This window comes from Papio anubis, chromosome 1 (genome assembly GCF_008728515.1).
Source record: "Papio anubis isolate 15944 chromosome 1, Panubis1.0, whole genome shotgun sequence".
Taxonomy (NCBI): Eukaryota; Metazoa; Chordata; class Mammalia; order Primates; family Cercopithecidae; genus Papio; species Papio anubis.
This window is the reverse complement of record NC_044976.1, coordinates 38,515,523-38,533,594: the sequence shown is the minus strand read 5'-3', so window position 1 is coordinate 38,533,594 and position 18,072 is coordinate 38,515,523. Positions and strand designations below refer to the sequence as shown.

Genomic DNA, 18,072 nt, shown 5'->3' with positions numbered 1-18,072 from the left:
TACTAGAAACTATCATATGAGAAAGCATGGTATAAAGAAAGAAAGGACAAAATAATAATCTAGTAAAAAAAAAAGAGGCCAGTACCGTGGCTCATGCCTGTAATCCCAGCACTTTGGGAGACTGAGGCAGGAGGATGGCTTGAGGCCAGCAATTCAAGACCAGCCTGGGCACCAAGGTGAGTTGAGACCCCATCTCTACAAAAAATTTAAAAATTAGCTGGGCCTGATAGTACCTGTAGACCCAGCTACTTGGGGGGCTGAGGTGAGAGGATTGCCTGAGCCTAGGAAGTCAAGGCTGCAGTGAGCCATGATCGTGACACTGCACTCCAGCAAGGCAATAAAGTGAGACCCTGTCTCAAATAAAATAAAATAAAATGACAAAATAAAATTAATTTTTAAAAAAATAGACCTATTTAACATTTAGCATAATTTATGCATGTAGATGAGTACAAACCACTGAGATACTAAATTTAGGCAGTTAAAATAACATTTTTGTCTGTACACTATATACGGATGAATTGTATGGTACATTAATTACCTCAATAAAGCTTTTCTAAAACAAAACAAAACAAAAACACACTTCTGTCAAAAGACCACAACAAAATCACAAACTAAACTTGGAAAGGTTAAACAGCCGGGTGTGGTAGCATATGCCTGTAATCCCAGCATTTCGGGAGACCAAGGCAGGCAGATTGCTTGTGTTCAGGAATTTGAGACCCAGCCTGGACATGGTGAAACCTGTCTCTACAAAAAATACAAAAATGAGCCGATTATGGTGACATGATTCTGTGGTCCTAGCTACTTGGGGGAGCTGAGGTAGGAGGATTGCTTGAGCCTGGGAGGTCGAGGCTGCAGCGAGCCATGATCATGCCTGCACTCCAGCCTGGGTGACAGAATGAGACCCTGTCTCAAAAACAAACAACAACAACAACAACAACAACGAAGTTCGAAATCCAAAAGCTAATGAGTGATAGAAATGGAATTTGAACCATGTTAATATGGCTCCATAATTGTCTTTTCTGTAAAAGAAAATAGTCCTCTTCCATCAGGACAAAGCACAGAAGTAGAGAGTCATGTCCACTTACTAAACTGGGGAACAGAATGGGATTATCTGTGCCTTTGCTGGGTCAGGAAGAGGCGAGGTAGGGGCCAGGCTTTCACAGGAGAAGTCTCTTCCTCAGCACCACCCTTTGTCTTGGTCTTGGGCAGATAAAGTGAACACAGACATTCACTAAATAACCAGGACATTAGGAGCTAGGAAGCAGCTCAAAATTTGAAAAGAATGCATGTTTAAGAAATTCTACTGCCCGAAACACATACAACTTTGTGGGACTCATTTGTCAAGAGGAATCAATTTATTTTTTCTCTCTACAGGACAGGACCTTAGGAGCACAATGATCAATCACATTCCTTGACTGGAAGCACAATATTCCCATTGGTTCAGACATAGTTCCTCATGGTTTCAGGGGTTTTGGTACTATCGTATTTCATGGGTATCCTTTCAATCTAATTCGCATTTTCATATATGTATCTACAAATAATATAGTGATTTATGTATGCTTTTAAAGAACGTATATAAATGACATTATATTGTACTTATCAGTCTACGATTTGCTTTTTATACTCTAAATTTTCTTAGATCCAACCATGGTAGACTTCAACTTTATTTGGTATTATCAGGATATTTCCTAAAGTGTTTATAACAAATTACACTCCCATCAGCAGTACTTGAGTGTTTCTGTTTTCCCACAATCTCACCCACACTTTACTCATCTTTTAGACTGTTAGCAGTACATTGGATTGGTTTAATATCATGGGTCTCAAATATGGTCTCTGGACAGTAGCAACAGCATCTGGGAATTTCACAGCAACGCAGTGTCTCAGGTCCTACCCCAGATGTACCAAATCAGAAGCTGGAAGTGGGACCCAGCAGTTTCTAGGTAAACCTGATGTATACTAAAGTTTGAAAATCATTGCGTTAATAAATTGTTTTCTTTTTTTAAGAGACAGAGTCTCACTCTGTCACTCAGGCTGGGGAGCAGTGTTATGACCATAGCTTACTGTATTTTTTAACTCCTGGGTTCAAAGGCTCTTCCCATGTCAGCCTCCCAAGTAGCCAGGACTATAGGTATGCACCACCATACTTGGCTAATTTTAATTTTTTGTACAGATAGGGTATCTCTATGTTGCCCAGGCTGGCCTCAAGCAGTCCTCTCACTGTGGCCTCCCAAAGTGCTGGGACTATAGGCGTGAGCTACTGCACTCAGCCCCAATAAACTGCTTTTCAAAAGGCTCCCCTAACACTACCTCCAGGTATTTCCACTTTACTACAACTAACTCAACCTTAGACATAAACCTTGTTTTCCCAAAAGACACCACTGTCTGACATATGCCCTAGTTGTTGAAGTAATTGACCTGGGATGGTATTTCTTTCAGCCAATTCCCAATACTAATAAATAATGTATAATTGGCCGGGCACGGTGGCTCACGCCTGTAATCCCAGCACTTTGGGAGGCCGAGGCGGGTGGATCATGAGGTCAGGAGATCGAGACCATCCTGACTAACACAGTGAAACCCCATCTCTACTAAAAATACAAAATATTAGCCGGGCGTGATGGCAGGCGCCTGTAGTCCCAGCTACTCAGGAGGCTGAGGCAGGAGAATGGTGTGAACCCAGGAGGTGGAGCTTGCAGTAAGCCGAGATCGCACCACTGCACTCCAGCCTGGGCAACAGAGCGAGACTCTGTCTCAAAAAAAAAAATTAAATAAAAATAATAATAATAATGTATAATTAAGGACTTATAATGCTTTTAGTAAAGGCTAGAGCAACTATTGCTAAAAGTCCAGTATTTAAATGAGCATTAAGGATAGTTTTAATGTGAATTTTGAATGATCTATAAATGCATTTGAAAATCGATACTGCAAACCTTGTTTAGTTTCTTCTGGGGACTGAAAAACAAAGCATGGTGAACTGTACAATGTCTCTATGTTGATAATTTCACTAAGTATGCTCCCAGGGTTGTTCTATGGCAAAATTAATGATCCCAGAAAAAATAATTCCAGTGCTTTGACATATATTATTTCACTACTTTTTTTTTTTTTTGAGACAGAATCTTACTCTGTCACCAGGTGGGGTACATTGGTGTGATCACAGCTCACTGAAGCCTCGACCTCCTGGGCTCCAGTAACCCTCCCACCTCAGCCTCCAGGGAGCTGGAACTGCAGGTGCATATCACCACACTCAGCTGATTTTTAAAAAAATTTTTTTGCAGAGATGGGGTATCACTATGTTTCCTAGGCTGGTCTCCAACTCCTAGGCTCAAGTGATCCTCCCACCTGAGCCTCTCAAAATGCTATGATTACAGGATTGAGTCATCATGCCTGGCTTCACTACTACAGTCTTGAAAAGCAGGCAGGGAAAAGGGTATAATCATCTCTATTTAATAGATGAGGCAACTGAAACTCTTTAACTGAAAGGTTACTTTAACTGAGAGGTTAAAGTAACTTAGCCAAAGAAACCCAATGACTAAGTAATTCCTATGCATTGAGCTTCATTTACATTACCTCACTCACTTAGTCCTTGCCACAAACCATACAAGGTATGGCTTAACATCCACACACTTCTCATTTTATTTTCGTTTATTTTTGAGATGGAGTCTCGCTCTATCACCCACGCTGGAGTACAGTGGTACAATCTCAGCTCACTGCAACCTCCACCTCCTGGGTTCAAGCAATTCTCGTGTCTCAGCCTGCTGAGTTAGCTGGGATTACAGGCACGTGCCAAAAGTCCAGGCTAATTTTTGTATTTTTAGTAGAGACAGGGTTTCGCCATGTTGGTCAGGCTGGTCTCAAACTCCTGACCTCAGGTGATCCGCCCCACCTCGGCCTCTCAAAGTGCTGGGAATACAGGCGTGAGCCACTGTACCCAGCCCACTTCTTAGTTTAAGGATGAGAAAACTTAGGCTCAAGAAGGTGAAACTGCTCACATAGAAACATGCAAAAATTACAGAAGCAACAATTTAAACTTTTCAACTCTGCCCTACTCTGCTCCTCAACCACTCCATTTCTTCAGTGAGCCCTTTATTGATATCTGTGAGATACTAGAGAAAGTGTCTCAGAGAGGCTGAACATTTTCTGTCTGGATGCAATGTCATATTTATGTGAACAGTGGCAACCATAACTGGCCACACAAGGACTCTATTTAGGTTCTATCAAGTAGAAAGTACTATGGCAAAAAAAAAAAAGTCGAAACTAATCTTCTCACTTGATCTCTGTGATCAAAACATACAAACCTATTAATTTTAATCAAATAGAAATTAATGAACTTGTTTCCAAACAAAACAAGGTTTCAAAGTTACCCAAAATACTCTTCCTGCCAAGCGTAAATGCAGCCACAAAATCCCCAGAGATAAATTTAGCACATTCATGTTGCAGTCTTCAGAGTTTCAAGAATGGTTTTTTCAATGTCATTTTAAAGACTCAGAAGAACAGAGTTTGAAACCCAGTTATACTACTTATTAGCATGTCCCCTGGCCATTAAACATGCAAGCCCTTTAATTTATCCAAGCCTTTGCTTCCTCATCCATAAAAAGGGAATAATAATGCCTATCCTTTCTACTTCACTGTTGTAAACATCAAATAATAAATATAAAAACTATGTATGAAGTGAAAATCATGACAACTATTACTGTTCCCAACCTTAGCCCATCAGTACTGCTTCTAGTTTGAGCCACAGTACATTACAAAGCTCTCACTTTATATATGTATTCTCCCTATTTCTGTTATCTCCTAGAACAAATAGTCACCAACCATAATTACCAAGCTACTGTCTATCTTTTCTGGCACTATTTACCAGGGACAACCAAGGAGATTGAAAATGCTTTTCCGGCCGGGCGCGGTGGCTCAAGCCTGTAATCCCAGCACTTTGGGAGGCCGAGACAGGCGGATCACGAGGTCAGGAGATCGAGACCATCCTGGCTGACACGGTGAAACCCCGTCTCTACTAAAAAATACAAAAAAGTAGCCGGGCGAGGTGGCGGGCGCCTGTAGTCCCAGCTACTCGGGAGGCTGAGGCAGGAGAATGGCGTGAACCCGGGAGGCGGAGCTTGCAGTGAGCTGAGATCTGGCCACTGCACTCCAGCCTGGGCCACAGAGCCAGACTCTGTCTCAAAAAAAAAAAAAAAAAAAAAAAGAAAATGCTTTTCCTATCATTTTACTATGGCCCTGTAGGGGGTAAAGTCAAAGGACTTCCAAGAAGCAAACATCAGAAAGAGAATAGTGTCTATCTCATCTAATTGCCTTGTCATCATTAAACAGAGAATTCAGACCTTTCGGAGATGAAGAAAAATATGGGAGCTATTAATCAGTATAGAACAAGAACTCTCAGTATTATTTCTTCAGGTAGTGTTGTAAGCTGTTCAACAATTCCTCTGAAACTGGTGAAACAGAAGGGGAAATGGCAGTTGACAAAACAGCAAAACTCAGCTGTCAGACATCGATTGCAGAAAGGAGAGGCAAATACACTTACCAAGCAATGGAGGGAAAACATGCAAAATATTAAATCAAGTTTGGAAGCAGCTAGCTTTTGGGGAGAATAATACATTTAAGATCTTGGATATGCTTAATGTATTTTTTAAAGTTACTATAATTCTTTTTTGAGCTCCCATTAGTCTTTTTTGGACCAAGGCCATTATATAAATACATAAGTAAACTCTCTTTCATCTATTAAAAAAAAAAAAAAGAAAGAATAGTGTCTAAATTAACCACTTCTACTTCCATCTGTCTCTGAAGGATGATTTCCTACTTGTGACCTGTCCCTAACAGAAGAAATGATCAGATAAATTAACTAAAGCCAAGTCATTATTGAAAAGATTACTTAACAGCAATAGCTGTGTATCCCCAAAGCCAATGAGATTTTGTTTTCCAAATCATTTATTAATTTTTCTAAATACCAAAATTTAACTCTTCTAGAAGCATTGCCATTTTCCATCACCCTGAAGAAATAAGCACAGTTTCTAATAATTTGGATCTAACCACACTAGTCTTATTATTCCATACTTGTTAAGAAAAATTTTGTGATGAGCTAGACAATTCTGTCATTTAACACAGCTACATAAAGCCAGTTTCTTTAACTCACGAAACAATGATGGTATCTGATCATAATTCTTTTAAATTTAGGAATCTTTCTCTTAGTGGTACTAGTGGATCTAAAAGTTCTAGAGAAATGATGATGATGATGATGATCAGGATGATAAAAATAATAAAAGTGGCAGGGCACAGTGGCTCATGACTGTAATCCCAGCACTTTGGGAGGACGAGGCAGGCAGATCACGAGGTCAGGAGATTGAGATCATTCTGGCTAACACAGTGAAACTCCATCTCTACTAAAAATACAAAAAAATTAGCCAGGCGTGGTGGTACATGCCTGTAGTCCCAGCTACTCAGGAGGCTAAGGAAGGAGAATCGCTTGAACCCGGAAAGCGGAGGTTGCAGTGAGCCAAGATCATGCCACTGCACTCCAGTCTGTGTGACGGAGCAAGACAAAAACAAAAACAAAACAAAACAAAACAAAAAAGCAACAACAAAAAGAAACCCCACATTATTTCATTCGGTAAATAGGAACTACATGCTGATTACATGCCATGCACTAGGTATAAAATGATGAACAAGACCTTAAAGTACTATTTCTTTAAGGAACTACCAGTCTGCCAATTAAACAGTCAAATCAGGCCAGGCACAGTGGCTCATGCCTGTAATCCCAGCACTTTGAGAGGGTGTGGTGGCATGCAACTGTAGTCCCAGCTACTCAAGAGGCTGAGATGGGAGGATCATTTGCGCCTGGGAAGCAGAGGTTGCAGTGAGCCAAGATCATGCTACTGTACTTCAGCCTGGGTGACAGAGCGAGACCGTGCCGGAAGAAAAAAAAAAAATCCAGGCAAATTCAACATAATGCGGTAAGTACTCTGACAGGAATAATGATAGGATGCTACCCTACCCACATTCATCAGGCAGGGAGTTTCAATTGGTTTCTTGGAAGACATGACATCTCAGCTGGATCCTAATGGAAGAGGATCTTTTTTCTACCTGGCTTCAGGGTAACAGTTCCCATATTCTGTAGTTTTAAACTGACTAAGCAGTTATGTTTCTGTTTTTTTTGCTCCACAGCCATTACTACCAATAACAAAGGTTAAGAAAGCATGCTGGGACTTGTAAGTGTGGCACCCTCTTTTGTGTTACAAAAATATGAAAATGAAAACAACCATTATGAAGTATTAAACAATTTGACAGACTGTCTCTCCAAGAAGTAAATTACTCACAGTGCCTTCAATCTCTGAATAGAGTCCTGACCAGAAGCTGAAAGTGCTTTTATCCAGTTGATACAGTCGAGATTTCTCAAATGTTTCAGAATCCATGATCTGTCCTAATTCTGGTGGTACATGAGTTGTTGTTTTATATATTCTTCTCTGAAATATTTTAAAGAAAACACTTAAGTGAAACAGTCGATTATTACAATAGTCATTTATGATCAAACATTGAATGGTTTATGGCTTGCCACTTATTTCTGTTGAATTTGCTTTATACCTACACAAATATTGCACTTGATCAAATACATTAACCACTGAAATGACTGATGCAGGAAAAAAAAAGCAGAACAAGAGAACCTGAGGTTAGCTGACTGGTAAAACTATAATCAGGGTTGTCACCACACTTCAGTTTGTATATGTAAACCAAAGTTGTAACATCACAACTTTGTAACACGTACTACTCATTCTAGGTTTACATACCTCCTATAATACAGAAAACAAACTCATGGAAAGGAGAAGCACACATGCTAACCGTGAGTATGAACAGATACTGAGGCTGCTCATTAAATTTGGTCCTAAATGCCAGAAACTTGAGGAGTACCAGATGGAAACATATCAGGTCTGTGAGAAAAGAGCAACTTTCAGTCAGGCACGCTGGGTCACGCCTGTAATCCCAGCACTTTGGAAGGCACGGGCAGGATTCCTTGAGCCCAGGATTTCGAGACTGGCCTGAGCAATGTGGTGAAATCCCGTCTCTACAAAAAATACAAAAATTAGCAGAGTGTGGTGGTGTGCACCTGTGGTCCCAGCTACTTGGGAGGCTGAGGTGGGAGGATCACCTGAGCCTGGGAGGCAGAGGTTGCAGTAAGCCCATATTGTGCCACAGCACTACACCCTGGGTGACAGAGACTCTATCTCTTTAGGAGAAAGATCAACTTTCTCATTATACTAAATTCTAAAAGGTAAGGGTAATTTCAGTTCAGGAAATGTAATACAGAGAATGGATACCAAACAAAATAATGGGCCACTACAACATGCTTTCCCTATATATTGTTGTGTGCCAATAAAAGCTGAGGGCAGGTAGAGCACGGTGGCTCACGCCTGCAATCCCAGCCCTTTGGGAGGTCGAGGCAGCAGGATGACTTGAGTCCAGGAACTCCACACCAGCCCAGGCAACAGCTCTATAAAACAATCAAAAAATTAGCCGGGTACAGTGAGCCACACCTGTGGTCCTAGCTACTCAGAAGGCTGAGGTAGAGGTGGAGGGGTCATTTGAGCCCAGGAGTTCGAGGCTGCCGTGAGCTATGATGATGCTATTGCTCTTGAGCCTGGGTGGCAGAGTGAGCCCCTGTCTCTGAATAAAATAAATAAATATTCTATCCTGGCCAAGATGGTGAAACCCCATCTCTACTAAAAATACAAAAATTAGCTGGGCATGGTGGCACGTGCCTGTAATCCCAGCTACTCGGGATGCTGAGGCAGGAGAATCACTTGAACCAGTGAGCCGAGATCGCGCCACTGTACTCCAGCCTGGCGACAGAGCTAGACTCCGTCTAAAATGAAATAAATAAATAAAGATTAAAAATAAACAAATAAAAGTTCAGATCTCTAATTCATGGTTATCTCAGATAATTTTTTTTTTTTTGAGGCGGAGTCTCGCTCTGTGCCCCAGGCTGGAGTGCAGTGGCGCAATCTCGGCTCACTGTAAGCTCCGCCTCCCCGGTTCACGCCATTCTCCTGCCTCAGCCTCCTGAGTAGCTGGACTACAGGCACCCGCCACCGCGCGCGGCTAATTTTTTGTATTTTTGGTAGAGACGGGGTTTCACCGTGTTAGCCAGGATGGTCTCGATCTCCTGACCTCGTGATCCGCCAGTCTCGGCCTCCCAAAGTGCTGGGATTACAGGCGTGAGCCACCGTGCCCGGCCGTAAATTGTTAACTTTCACTTTCTATTTTACCATTTTAATACTTTAAACTAAAATGATGATTTTATAGAAAATGAGAAAAAAATATATATATTTAATTTTGAGACCGAGTTTCACTCTTGTCACCCAGGTTGGAGTGCAGTGGTGCAATCTCAGCTCAAGCGATTCGCCTGCCTCAGCCTCCCAAATAGCTGGGACTACAGGTGCACGCCACCACACCCGGCTAATTTTTCTATTTTTAGTAGAGAGGGGTTTTCGCCACGTTGGTCAGGCTGGTCTTGAACTCCTGACCTCAGGTGATCCACCTGCCTCGCGGCCTCCCAAAGTGCTGGGATTACAGGCATGAGATACCGCGCCCAGCCCGATAAGTTTTGTTTTCAGCAGAAATAATATATGCTCTTTAAGGGCGCAAGTTCTTGGAAGGACTGCAAAATCCTGTGGTTAGGCATGATTACATAAATGTCATGAGGAAGTTGGGTGTCTAAATCCTTTTGAAGGCTTATTCCAAAGATAAAGGAGGCCAAGTCTGGGCCCAAGGATCCCAAGGAAGCTGCAGGGAGGGCACAAGAGCCCAAGCCTTCCTCCAGGCCCTGACGGGATTAGGTCCCATGATAACGTTACAGAAAACTTCCTTGACGCACCAAGATCCCCCTCAAAGCCACAGCCCGCCATCGGGCCAAGTTACGAGACTCAGCAGGGACCACAGAGACAAGACTGGCGCAGGGACTGGAGCAATCAAGAGTCTCAGGGTCGAAGTCAAGGCTAGTCCAGGGCTGGCCGGGTGTGGGGGTCAGGTTGGACCCTGTCTAGGCTCACCTGCCGCTGTGCTAGGAAGGTCTCCCAAAGATACACTGTCCAGGAGAAGAGCAGCACCGCTCCGAAGATACGCTTTTCGGCCGGTATCTCCCACAAAGCGTCCAGCGATACCCACATCCCCATGGCCACCCGGTTCCGCCGGCTCCTTCAGCGTGCACCGGTGCCACACCGACACTCGTCCCCTCAGAGCGTCCCCGCGGTGTCACAGCTATATCCGTTCTTTCCGAGGGCCCCTATTCCGATACCCGCCCCCATCCCTCCCTCTGCGCGCTGCTGGCAGTGTCACAGACACACTCTTCCCTTTGCAGACTCTACCCAGTCCCTCCTAGTTTCTACAGAAAAAGCCCCAGCCCCACCTTCCTCACTTCCGGCCCAAAGAGGGCGGGGACCCAGACGCCAAGTTCCCGGACCTGCTGAGCTGTGTTGCATCAACATTCTTCCCCCACCTCTTGACGCTGGGTTCCGGTCTAGGGTTCTGGCTTTCCTCCTGGGCCCGTGAACGCGGCGATATTCTTGGCTTTCTAATCTCCAGAGCCGCAGTTCCATCCCCCTGGGTCAGCGGCTTACCTTGACTGGGCTGCAGTATCTGCCCTCCTTCCCCCAACAAGGCGACAGGTAGTCGGGGCTGGGGCCGGACTGAGTGGACCGCGGCTCCCGCCTGAGGTGGCTTGGAAGGACGCGACAGCAGCCAATTTCCCAGTCTCTAAAAATCGTGCCTCTGAATTACAGCTAACTCAAAAGCGAGACCAGGCATTAGAAATGGAGTCTTTTGGCCAGTATTGGGGTGTTCCGAATTCAAGCGTATGAGAGAATTCAAGCGTTTGAAAATCTCGTCTCAACCACCCCAAGTGTAGTCAGAGGCGGCGTTTTCCCTGCGAGAGTGCCCTGGAACAAAGCAAGGATCTCGTGGGTTAGACATACCTGAAATGAAAGCGTCTTACTTTAGGGCACAAATTTGCATCAGTAAGGCGCAATGCCATTTCTCTCTTGGAATTCAGAAGTGAAATATGGTGACTGGGACACCTGTACATTTCTTTGACTTAAAAAGTGAAGTCAATTATTCTGACCGAAAGTTAATCTGATGATTAATTGGTTAAACATACTATCGTTGCTAATTAGCATAATTATTATTTACAATAAAGTGAGCTAAATAGCTACAACTAAAATATATTTAAATTACTGTGATATTGTGATGCTAAAGATGTATTGAAATTAATATCTTCAATTTCTCAACCCTGCCTAAATGCCTCTGAGAGTAATTAGTATAATTAAAAGTCACTAGAGAGGCCGGGCGCGGTGGCTCAAGCCTGTAATCCCAGCACTTTGGGAGGCCGAGATGGGCGGATCACGAGGTCAGGAGATCGAGACCATCCTGGCTAACACGGTGAAACCCCGTCTCTACTAAGAAATACAAAAAAAATAGCTGGGCGAGGTGGCGGGCGCCTGTAGTCCCAGCTACTCGGAAGGCTGAGGCCGGAGAATGGCGTGAACCCGGGAGGCGGAGCTTGCAGTGAGCTGAGATCCGGCCACTGCACTCCAGCCTGGGCTACAGAGTGAGACTCCGTCTCACAAAAAAAAAAAAAAAAAAAAAAAGTCACTAGAGAAAGTGGATGACTCTAATAACAGGATAACAAATTCTTTTCAAGTCAGATGGTTTCCAGTTCTTTGCTTTCAACAAAATTAATGGTGGCCCTATTGAATTGTCAGCTGATGAAGGAACACTGTTTGGTTTTTGGCATGCAACTCAGAAAGAAACCAAACGATTGATTGACATTCTTACAACAAAACTACTAGCATTCTCACCTATTTGTTTATGTAAAACCATTTCTCAGCACTTGTATCTGTGAAAACAACAGAATTGAAACTGAACCCTGTTAATCCATCAGTAGGAAGTATTCATCCAGATAAATGAATTAATTGGTGGGTCAGCCCCATCTATCTGACTAAGAAATGTGTTCCCAATAGAATTTCACCTTTTATAACTACGTATTATCGATATTTGTAATCGTGTCATTTTGATCCATTATATACTAAAGATTATTGTGATGATTACTCGCTTCAGAAGAATTCCAGTGTAGAGCCATAAAGTTACAGGAAATTTTTTTAAAGTTTACTACATGTCGTATTTTTATTGCCAAGAAGTGATCAATAAAAGGTTGTTCAGACATCAAAGTATTACATTTGAATAACATTTTTTTATTAGAGTACAATCTAAATATGTTAGAGATAATAAAAGAACAATGTTGAAGAGCTCATTAGTGTATGTTTTAATGGATAATGTGGTTATTCAGTTATATAGATTCTCTTGGATACGTTATAGTGATTTAACAGTTTTTAAAATTCTTTATCTTGAAAAGTTGCAATGATTTAACAGTTTTATCTTAAAATGTCAGTATTTATAATTTGCAAGAATTTACATCGATTGCAACTATTTGAATTTATGATGAAACCTGTTAGATACCAACTTAAAAATATGAGGGGTAAACACTTTTTCAAAATTTTCTCTCCCTCAGGCCATCATTGCTATGCCCTCTTCACTCTTGTCTTCAGCTGTCTTTGAGTCCAAAGCCTCACAGGAGCTTCTACCACCCAAGTTTTGTGGCTAAGGGCACAGGTTTAGAGTCAAGCTGCTTGATTGCCAGCCATGGCTGCACCATGTATTAGCAAGTTATTTAATCTGTCTGTGCATCAGATCCTCCTCAGTAACATGAGAATAACATAGTATGTACTTACTTTCTTGTATTGTTAAGATCAAATGAGAAAATTCATGTAAAGCTCCTAGCAATGTGGATGGCTCTGAGTGCCCAATAAAGGTTAGCTACTGCTTGGGAGGGGGGCATCATAGCATTGATCGGTCACCATGTGTCTGAAGAGATAGGAGAGTAGGAGGCCCAGGTTTCAAAAAGCCAAGACTGACTAGAATTCATTCATTCAATTAATACTGAATGTCTGTGAAATGCCAGACGCATTTCCGGGTGCCACGGATATAGCAGTGAACCAAAGCCCCTCTCCGTGTTAGCCAGGATGGTCTTGACCTCCTGACCTTGTGATCCGCCCGCCTTGGCCTCCCAAAGTGCTGGGATTACAGGCCTGAACCACCATTAGTTAGACTATTATATTTAGTCTAACCTTGTCGTCATGGACCTCAAGGCCATACACCTGACCACCCTCCCTTCTCTTTCTACAGCCTTAGATTCCAGCTCAGCTATCCTCTCCCCTCTATGGCAGCTTATGGTCTCCAGCCTGCTGAGTGTACACCACAATCCTAGAGACATTTTAAACTACCACTGTATCCCACTTTACCCCACCATACATACAAGTAGAGTTCAGCGCTACTAAATAGAGAGCCAGTTTTTGCAGGGTAATTTCAATAGAGTTCTCTATCTTTATTGATACACCACTGCACACATGAGGGAAACAGTGCTTTTCTGGAAAAGATTGGAGTCCATCACATTTCAAATGGGGAAGTAAACCCTGATGTGGGCAAGGGACTCTGGCAGTCAGAGCAGCTGCAGTAGGGCTCAGAGGAACAATCCCTCTTCGTGGCAGGTTTTTGAGCAATGATTATCCCTTCTAGGTCCTTCACTTTGTTTTCCACTGTCAGAAGTTTTTTCAAAATTTTCTCTTGCAGACCCAAGGACAGAAAGATATTATTATTGTCTTGAATTTGGAGACCACTTCCTTCTGGGTTGGCTAGCAAAGCCTGAAAAATAGCTGAGCCCTTCTTATAAAGTTTGTAGAGTGTGATTATAAACAACAACGTTTTCTAAAATGGAACAACAGAAGTTGAATGTTAGTTGCTACAGTTTACTATCTATAAGAGAAAAAACAAAAATGTAATAGTAACAATAATTCCTCATTCCAATAACAAGTCTCCCATTTAGCAAAGTATTTTCACATCTGTTTCATCTTTTGATTTTCACTGCAAACCACAGGTAGGCAGGTCAGGCAGGACTATTATTTGCATTTAATCAAGATTGTAATCATAGATAACCATTTTCTGAATGTGTGGAAGTTACTTTGCCTATGCATGACCTATTTATGCAGAAAAAACAGAACTGGATAACTATATACCTTCCAGTTTGAACTCTGTCATTGACCAAGGTTATATATTGGAAGTGGTAGAGCCAGGACAACAATCCAGAAATTTACACCTCCAAGTACACTTTAGGACATAGTAGTCTGAAAAACTGGATTTCTTGGTCATAGAAAAGGTTCTTAAAATATACTAGGAGATGGCCGGGCGCGGTGGCTCAAGCCTGTAACCCCAGCACTTTGGGAGGTTGAGACGGGCGGATCACGAGGTCAGATCGAGACCATCCTGGCTAACACGGTGAAACCCCGTCTCTACTAAAAAGAATACAAAAAACTAGCCGGGCGCGGTGGTGGGTGCCTGTAGTCCCAGCTACTCGGGAGGCTGAGGCAGGAGAATGACGTGAACCCGGGAGGCGGAGCTTGCAGTGAGCCCAGATTGTGCCACTGCACTCCAGCCTGGGTGACAGAGCGAGACTCCGTCTCAAAAAAAAAAAAAATATATATATATATATACACACACACACACTAGGAGAGATCTGGGTACAATGGCACACACATGTAGTCCGAGCTACTAGGAAGGGTGAGGTGAGAGGATCACTTGAGCCCAGGAGTAGTGTGCTATGATGGCACCTGTGAATGGCTACTGCACTCCAGCCTGGGCAACATAGCCAGACCCTGTCTCTTAAACAAATTTTATATATATATTTTATTTATATAAAATAAATTTTAGGTGTGAACCACTGCATCCAGCACTTTGAGAGGCTTTGATTTTTTTTTGAGACGGAGTCTCGCTCTGCCGCCCAGGCTAGAGTGCAGTGGCGGGATCTCAGCTCACTGCAAGCTCCACCTCCCAGGTTCATGCCATTCTCCGGCCTCAGCCTCCCGAGTAGCTGGGACTACAGGCGCCCGCCACCTCGCCCGGCTAGTTTTTTGTATTTCTTAATAGAGACGGGGTTTCACTGTGTTAGCCAGGATGGTCTCGATCTCCTGACCTCGTGATCCGCCCATCTCGGCCTCCCAAAGTGCTGGGATTACAGGCTTGAGCCACCGCGCCCGGCCTGCATCCAGCACTTTGAGAGGCTGAGATGGGAGGATTGCTTGAGGCCAGGAGTTAAAGACCAGCCTGAGCAACATAGTGAATGTAGCGAGACCCTGTCTTTACAAAAAAGTTTTAAAAATTAGCCAAGCCTGGTGGTGCAGGCCTATGGTTCCAGCTGCTCAGGAGGCTGAGGCAGGAGGATCACCTGAGACCAGGAGTTTGAGGCTGCAGTGAGCTATGATGACACCACTGCACTCTAGCCTGGGTGACAGAGCAAGACACTGCTGTCTCTAAAACATAAAAAAGAAATTAAAAAAAAAAAAAGCATATGCCAGGCACGGTGACTCATGCCTGTAATCCTAGCACTTTGCGAGGGCGACGTGGGCGGATCACCTGAGGTCAGGAGTTCAAGACCAGCCTGGCCAACATGGTGAAACCCGGTCTCTACTTAAAATACAAAAAATTAGCTGGGCATGGTGGTACGCGCCTGTAATCCCAGCTACTCAGGAGGCTGAGGCAGGAAAATTGCTTGAACCTGGGAGGCAAAGGTTGCAGTGATCCGAGATCACGCCATTGCACTCCAGACTGGGGGACAAGAGCGAGACTTCATCTCAAAATAAATAAATGAAAAATAAATGCATATGTATAGGACAGATTCTTGCTAGGATAAGAAAAAAAAATCATCTTGTTCCTTATAACAACTAGCACCACTTTTTTTTTTTTTTTTTTTTTTTTTGAGACAGAGTCTCTGTCGCCTAGGCTGGAGTACAGTGGTGCGATCTTGGCTCACTGCAACCTCCACCTCCCGGGTTCAAGCAGTTCTCTTGCCTCAGCCTCCTGAGTAGCTGGGACTACAGGCATGTGCCACCACCAGGCCCGGCTAATTTTTGTATTTTAAGTAGAGATGGGGTTTCACCGTACCACCACTTATTGCATATATGTGCTAAGATTTATATATATGGCCGGGCGCGGTGGCTGAAGCCTGTAATCCCAGCACTTTGGGAGGCTGAGACGGCGGATCACAAGGTCGGGAGATTGAGACCATCCTGGTTAACATGGTGAAACCCCGTCTCTACTAAAAAATACAAAAAACTAGCCGGGCGAGGTGGCGGCCGCCTGTAGTCCTAGCTACTCGGGAGGCTGAGGCAGGAGAATGGCGTAAACCCGGGAGGCGGAGCTTGCAGTGAGCTGAGATCCGGCCACTGCACTCCAGCCTGGGCGACAGAGCGAGACTCCGTCTAAAAAAAAAAAAAAGATTTATATATATAATATCTCCTGTAATCCTCACAATACACATATATATGCGTGCGCACGCGCAAACACACATACACACACATTCCTGTTCAAGATTTAGGCCAGTTGGTTTACATTAAATGAGATTTTGGAGAAGAACTGAATTTCAAATCCTAAAAATTCAGTTCAAACTCCAATTTTGCCAGCTCTTACAAACTATGTGAACCTGGGTGGGTGATAATCAAGTTCTCTCATCTACAAAATGGAGAAAATAATATCTGCCGTGACTACTATGCAGGATTGTGATGGTTTAAAATAGAAAGGACCTGTGACCATAATTACTAAACAATAGTGACATATGAAAATAAGTAAATGCTAAAAAATGATCCAGTAACAACTTCTCTCTGCATTTATCAAGTAAACTTGCCACTCTAAGAAAGCCGTTTTAAAAGCCTGTCACCCTAAGTTTCCACTAAACCTCAGTGCACCTCAGTTTCTTCACTTGTCATATGAAAATAACCTCTGTCCATTTCATGGAATTTTTGAGATTCTCAAAGCATTCGACTATATTGTATGTCAAATGTTATTACTGATGACTACACAGATGTAAAATCCTGTCTTTCACAATCCCAGTCAGTTAAATTCTTACTCCCCAAAGAGCTCCTATATACTTGTGGAGCCTTATTTTGTTAAAACACAATAATGAGCACATTGTGATGACTTCATACATATGCCTTCTTATCAGTTACAGAACAATGGCATAGGAAGAAAGGCCATACTCATGATCCTAGCTATACTTTGTTGCCTATTCTATAAACATAGTAGAACTCAAAGATGAATAAATGATCAAAACATTTTGAGGGTAAGGCCGTCTTTTCAGGTTACAAACATATTTGGTCTATTTTATTACAGAAGACAAGCCAAAGACCATTGTGAGAAAGAGCATTTTTATGCCCAAAGCCTAATTGATGGAGGTTTTCAAGGATAACCTACTTTCTGCCAACTTAAGAGACAAAGGTTTGCCTTGGTACATCTGTGTGATCTTTAAACTGGTGGCAGCAATATGGGAGAGAACTAATCAAATTTCAATTTATAACTATAGAAATGTTTGTAACAAAAAAGTATAACCTGAATTGACCGAATACTTCGTTTCCATAAGGCATATATTCCTATTGCCAACAAAATCAAGAAAGAAATCCTCAAGATGATTTGCACAGCCGGAGCAAGATTATCTAATAGTCCCAAATTTGTTTGCTGAGGTGCACTAGTCTCTCCCAAAAAACTTGCTTGTATCCAATTCCATACTGTGCTCAGAGAATCTAAGAGGTTGTCCCAGTTAGAAAACGAAGATGTTGACATTTTAATAAGTAGCAGCTCCAGGAACTACATGTGCAGAAGCTTCAGGAATCTAGATATCAGTTAGGGGTAGTGGCCTGGCAGCCTACATGTTCTGGAGCCATTGTGAGCTGTGCTTTGTGATGTCACTGTTCCAAAGATCAGCTTGCTTCCCACTCACCCAACCAGTGAATCTTACTCAAAACCACCCATGCACCGGCCTGGGTTTTCAGTTCATTCATATTACTTTATCTGATCTTTGGCTAGTTCTGGCTCTAGCAAAGTGCTGTCCAGTACAACTTTCTGCAATAATGAAAATGTTCTTTATCTGCCATGTCCAATATGGTAACCACTAGTTAATGCTGAAATGTGAACAGTGCAGCAGAG

At 42.9% G+C, this 18,072-nt stretch overlaps 2 protein-coding genes across 2 annotated transcripts in view; both read right to left on the bottom strand.

Moving 5' to 3' along the window:
* ZMPSTE24 (zinc metallopeptidase STE24) overlaps positions 1-10,383 on the bottom strand; it is a 46,213-nt gene extending 35,830 nt beyond the window's left edge. The window contains exons 1-2 of the mRNA XM_031667388.1: positions 10,044-10,383; positions 7,317-7,463 (exon numbers count right to left, since the gene is read on the bottom strand). Coding sequence (XP_031523248.1) covers positions 7,317-7,463; positions 10,044-10,166 — 270 coding nt within the window. The 5' untranslated portion in view covers positions 10,167-10,383. The remainder of the gene's footprint in view (positions 1-7,316; positions 7,464-10,043) is intronic.
* Positions 10,384-13,394: 3,011 nt separating this feature from the next.
* Positions 13,395-18,072, bottom strand: TMCO2 (transmembrane and coiled-coil domains 2). The gene is made up of 2 exons (XM_003891655.5): positions 17,479-18,072; positions 13,395-13,809 (listed from the first exon to the last, which is right to left on the bottom strand). The coding sequence occupies exons 1-2, from the start codon at positions 17,707-17,709 to the stop codon at positions 13,492-13,494; spliced, it is 549 nt and encodes a 182-aa protein (XP_003891704.1). The 5' UTR covers positions 17,710-18,072; the 3' UTR covers positions 13,395-13,491.

Bases quoted from the DNA above. Each gene is read 5' to 3' on its own strand.
- TMCO2 (XM_003891655.5), bottom strand. From the start codon at position 17,709: ATGTCAACATCTTCGTTTTCTAACTGGGACAACCTCTTAGATTCTCTG. The intron at 13,810-17,478 runs GTTATACTTTTT...GTTCCATTTTAG, and splicing joins GAAGTATTCGGTCAATTCAG to AAAACGTTGTTGTTTATAAT.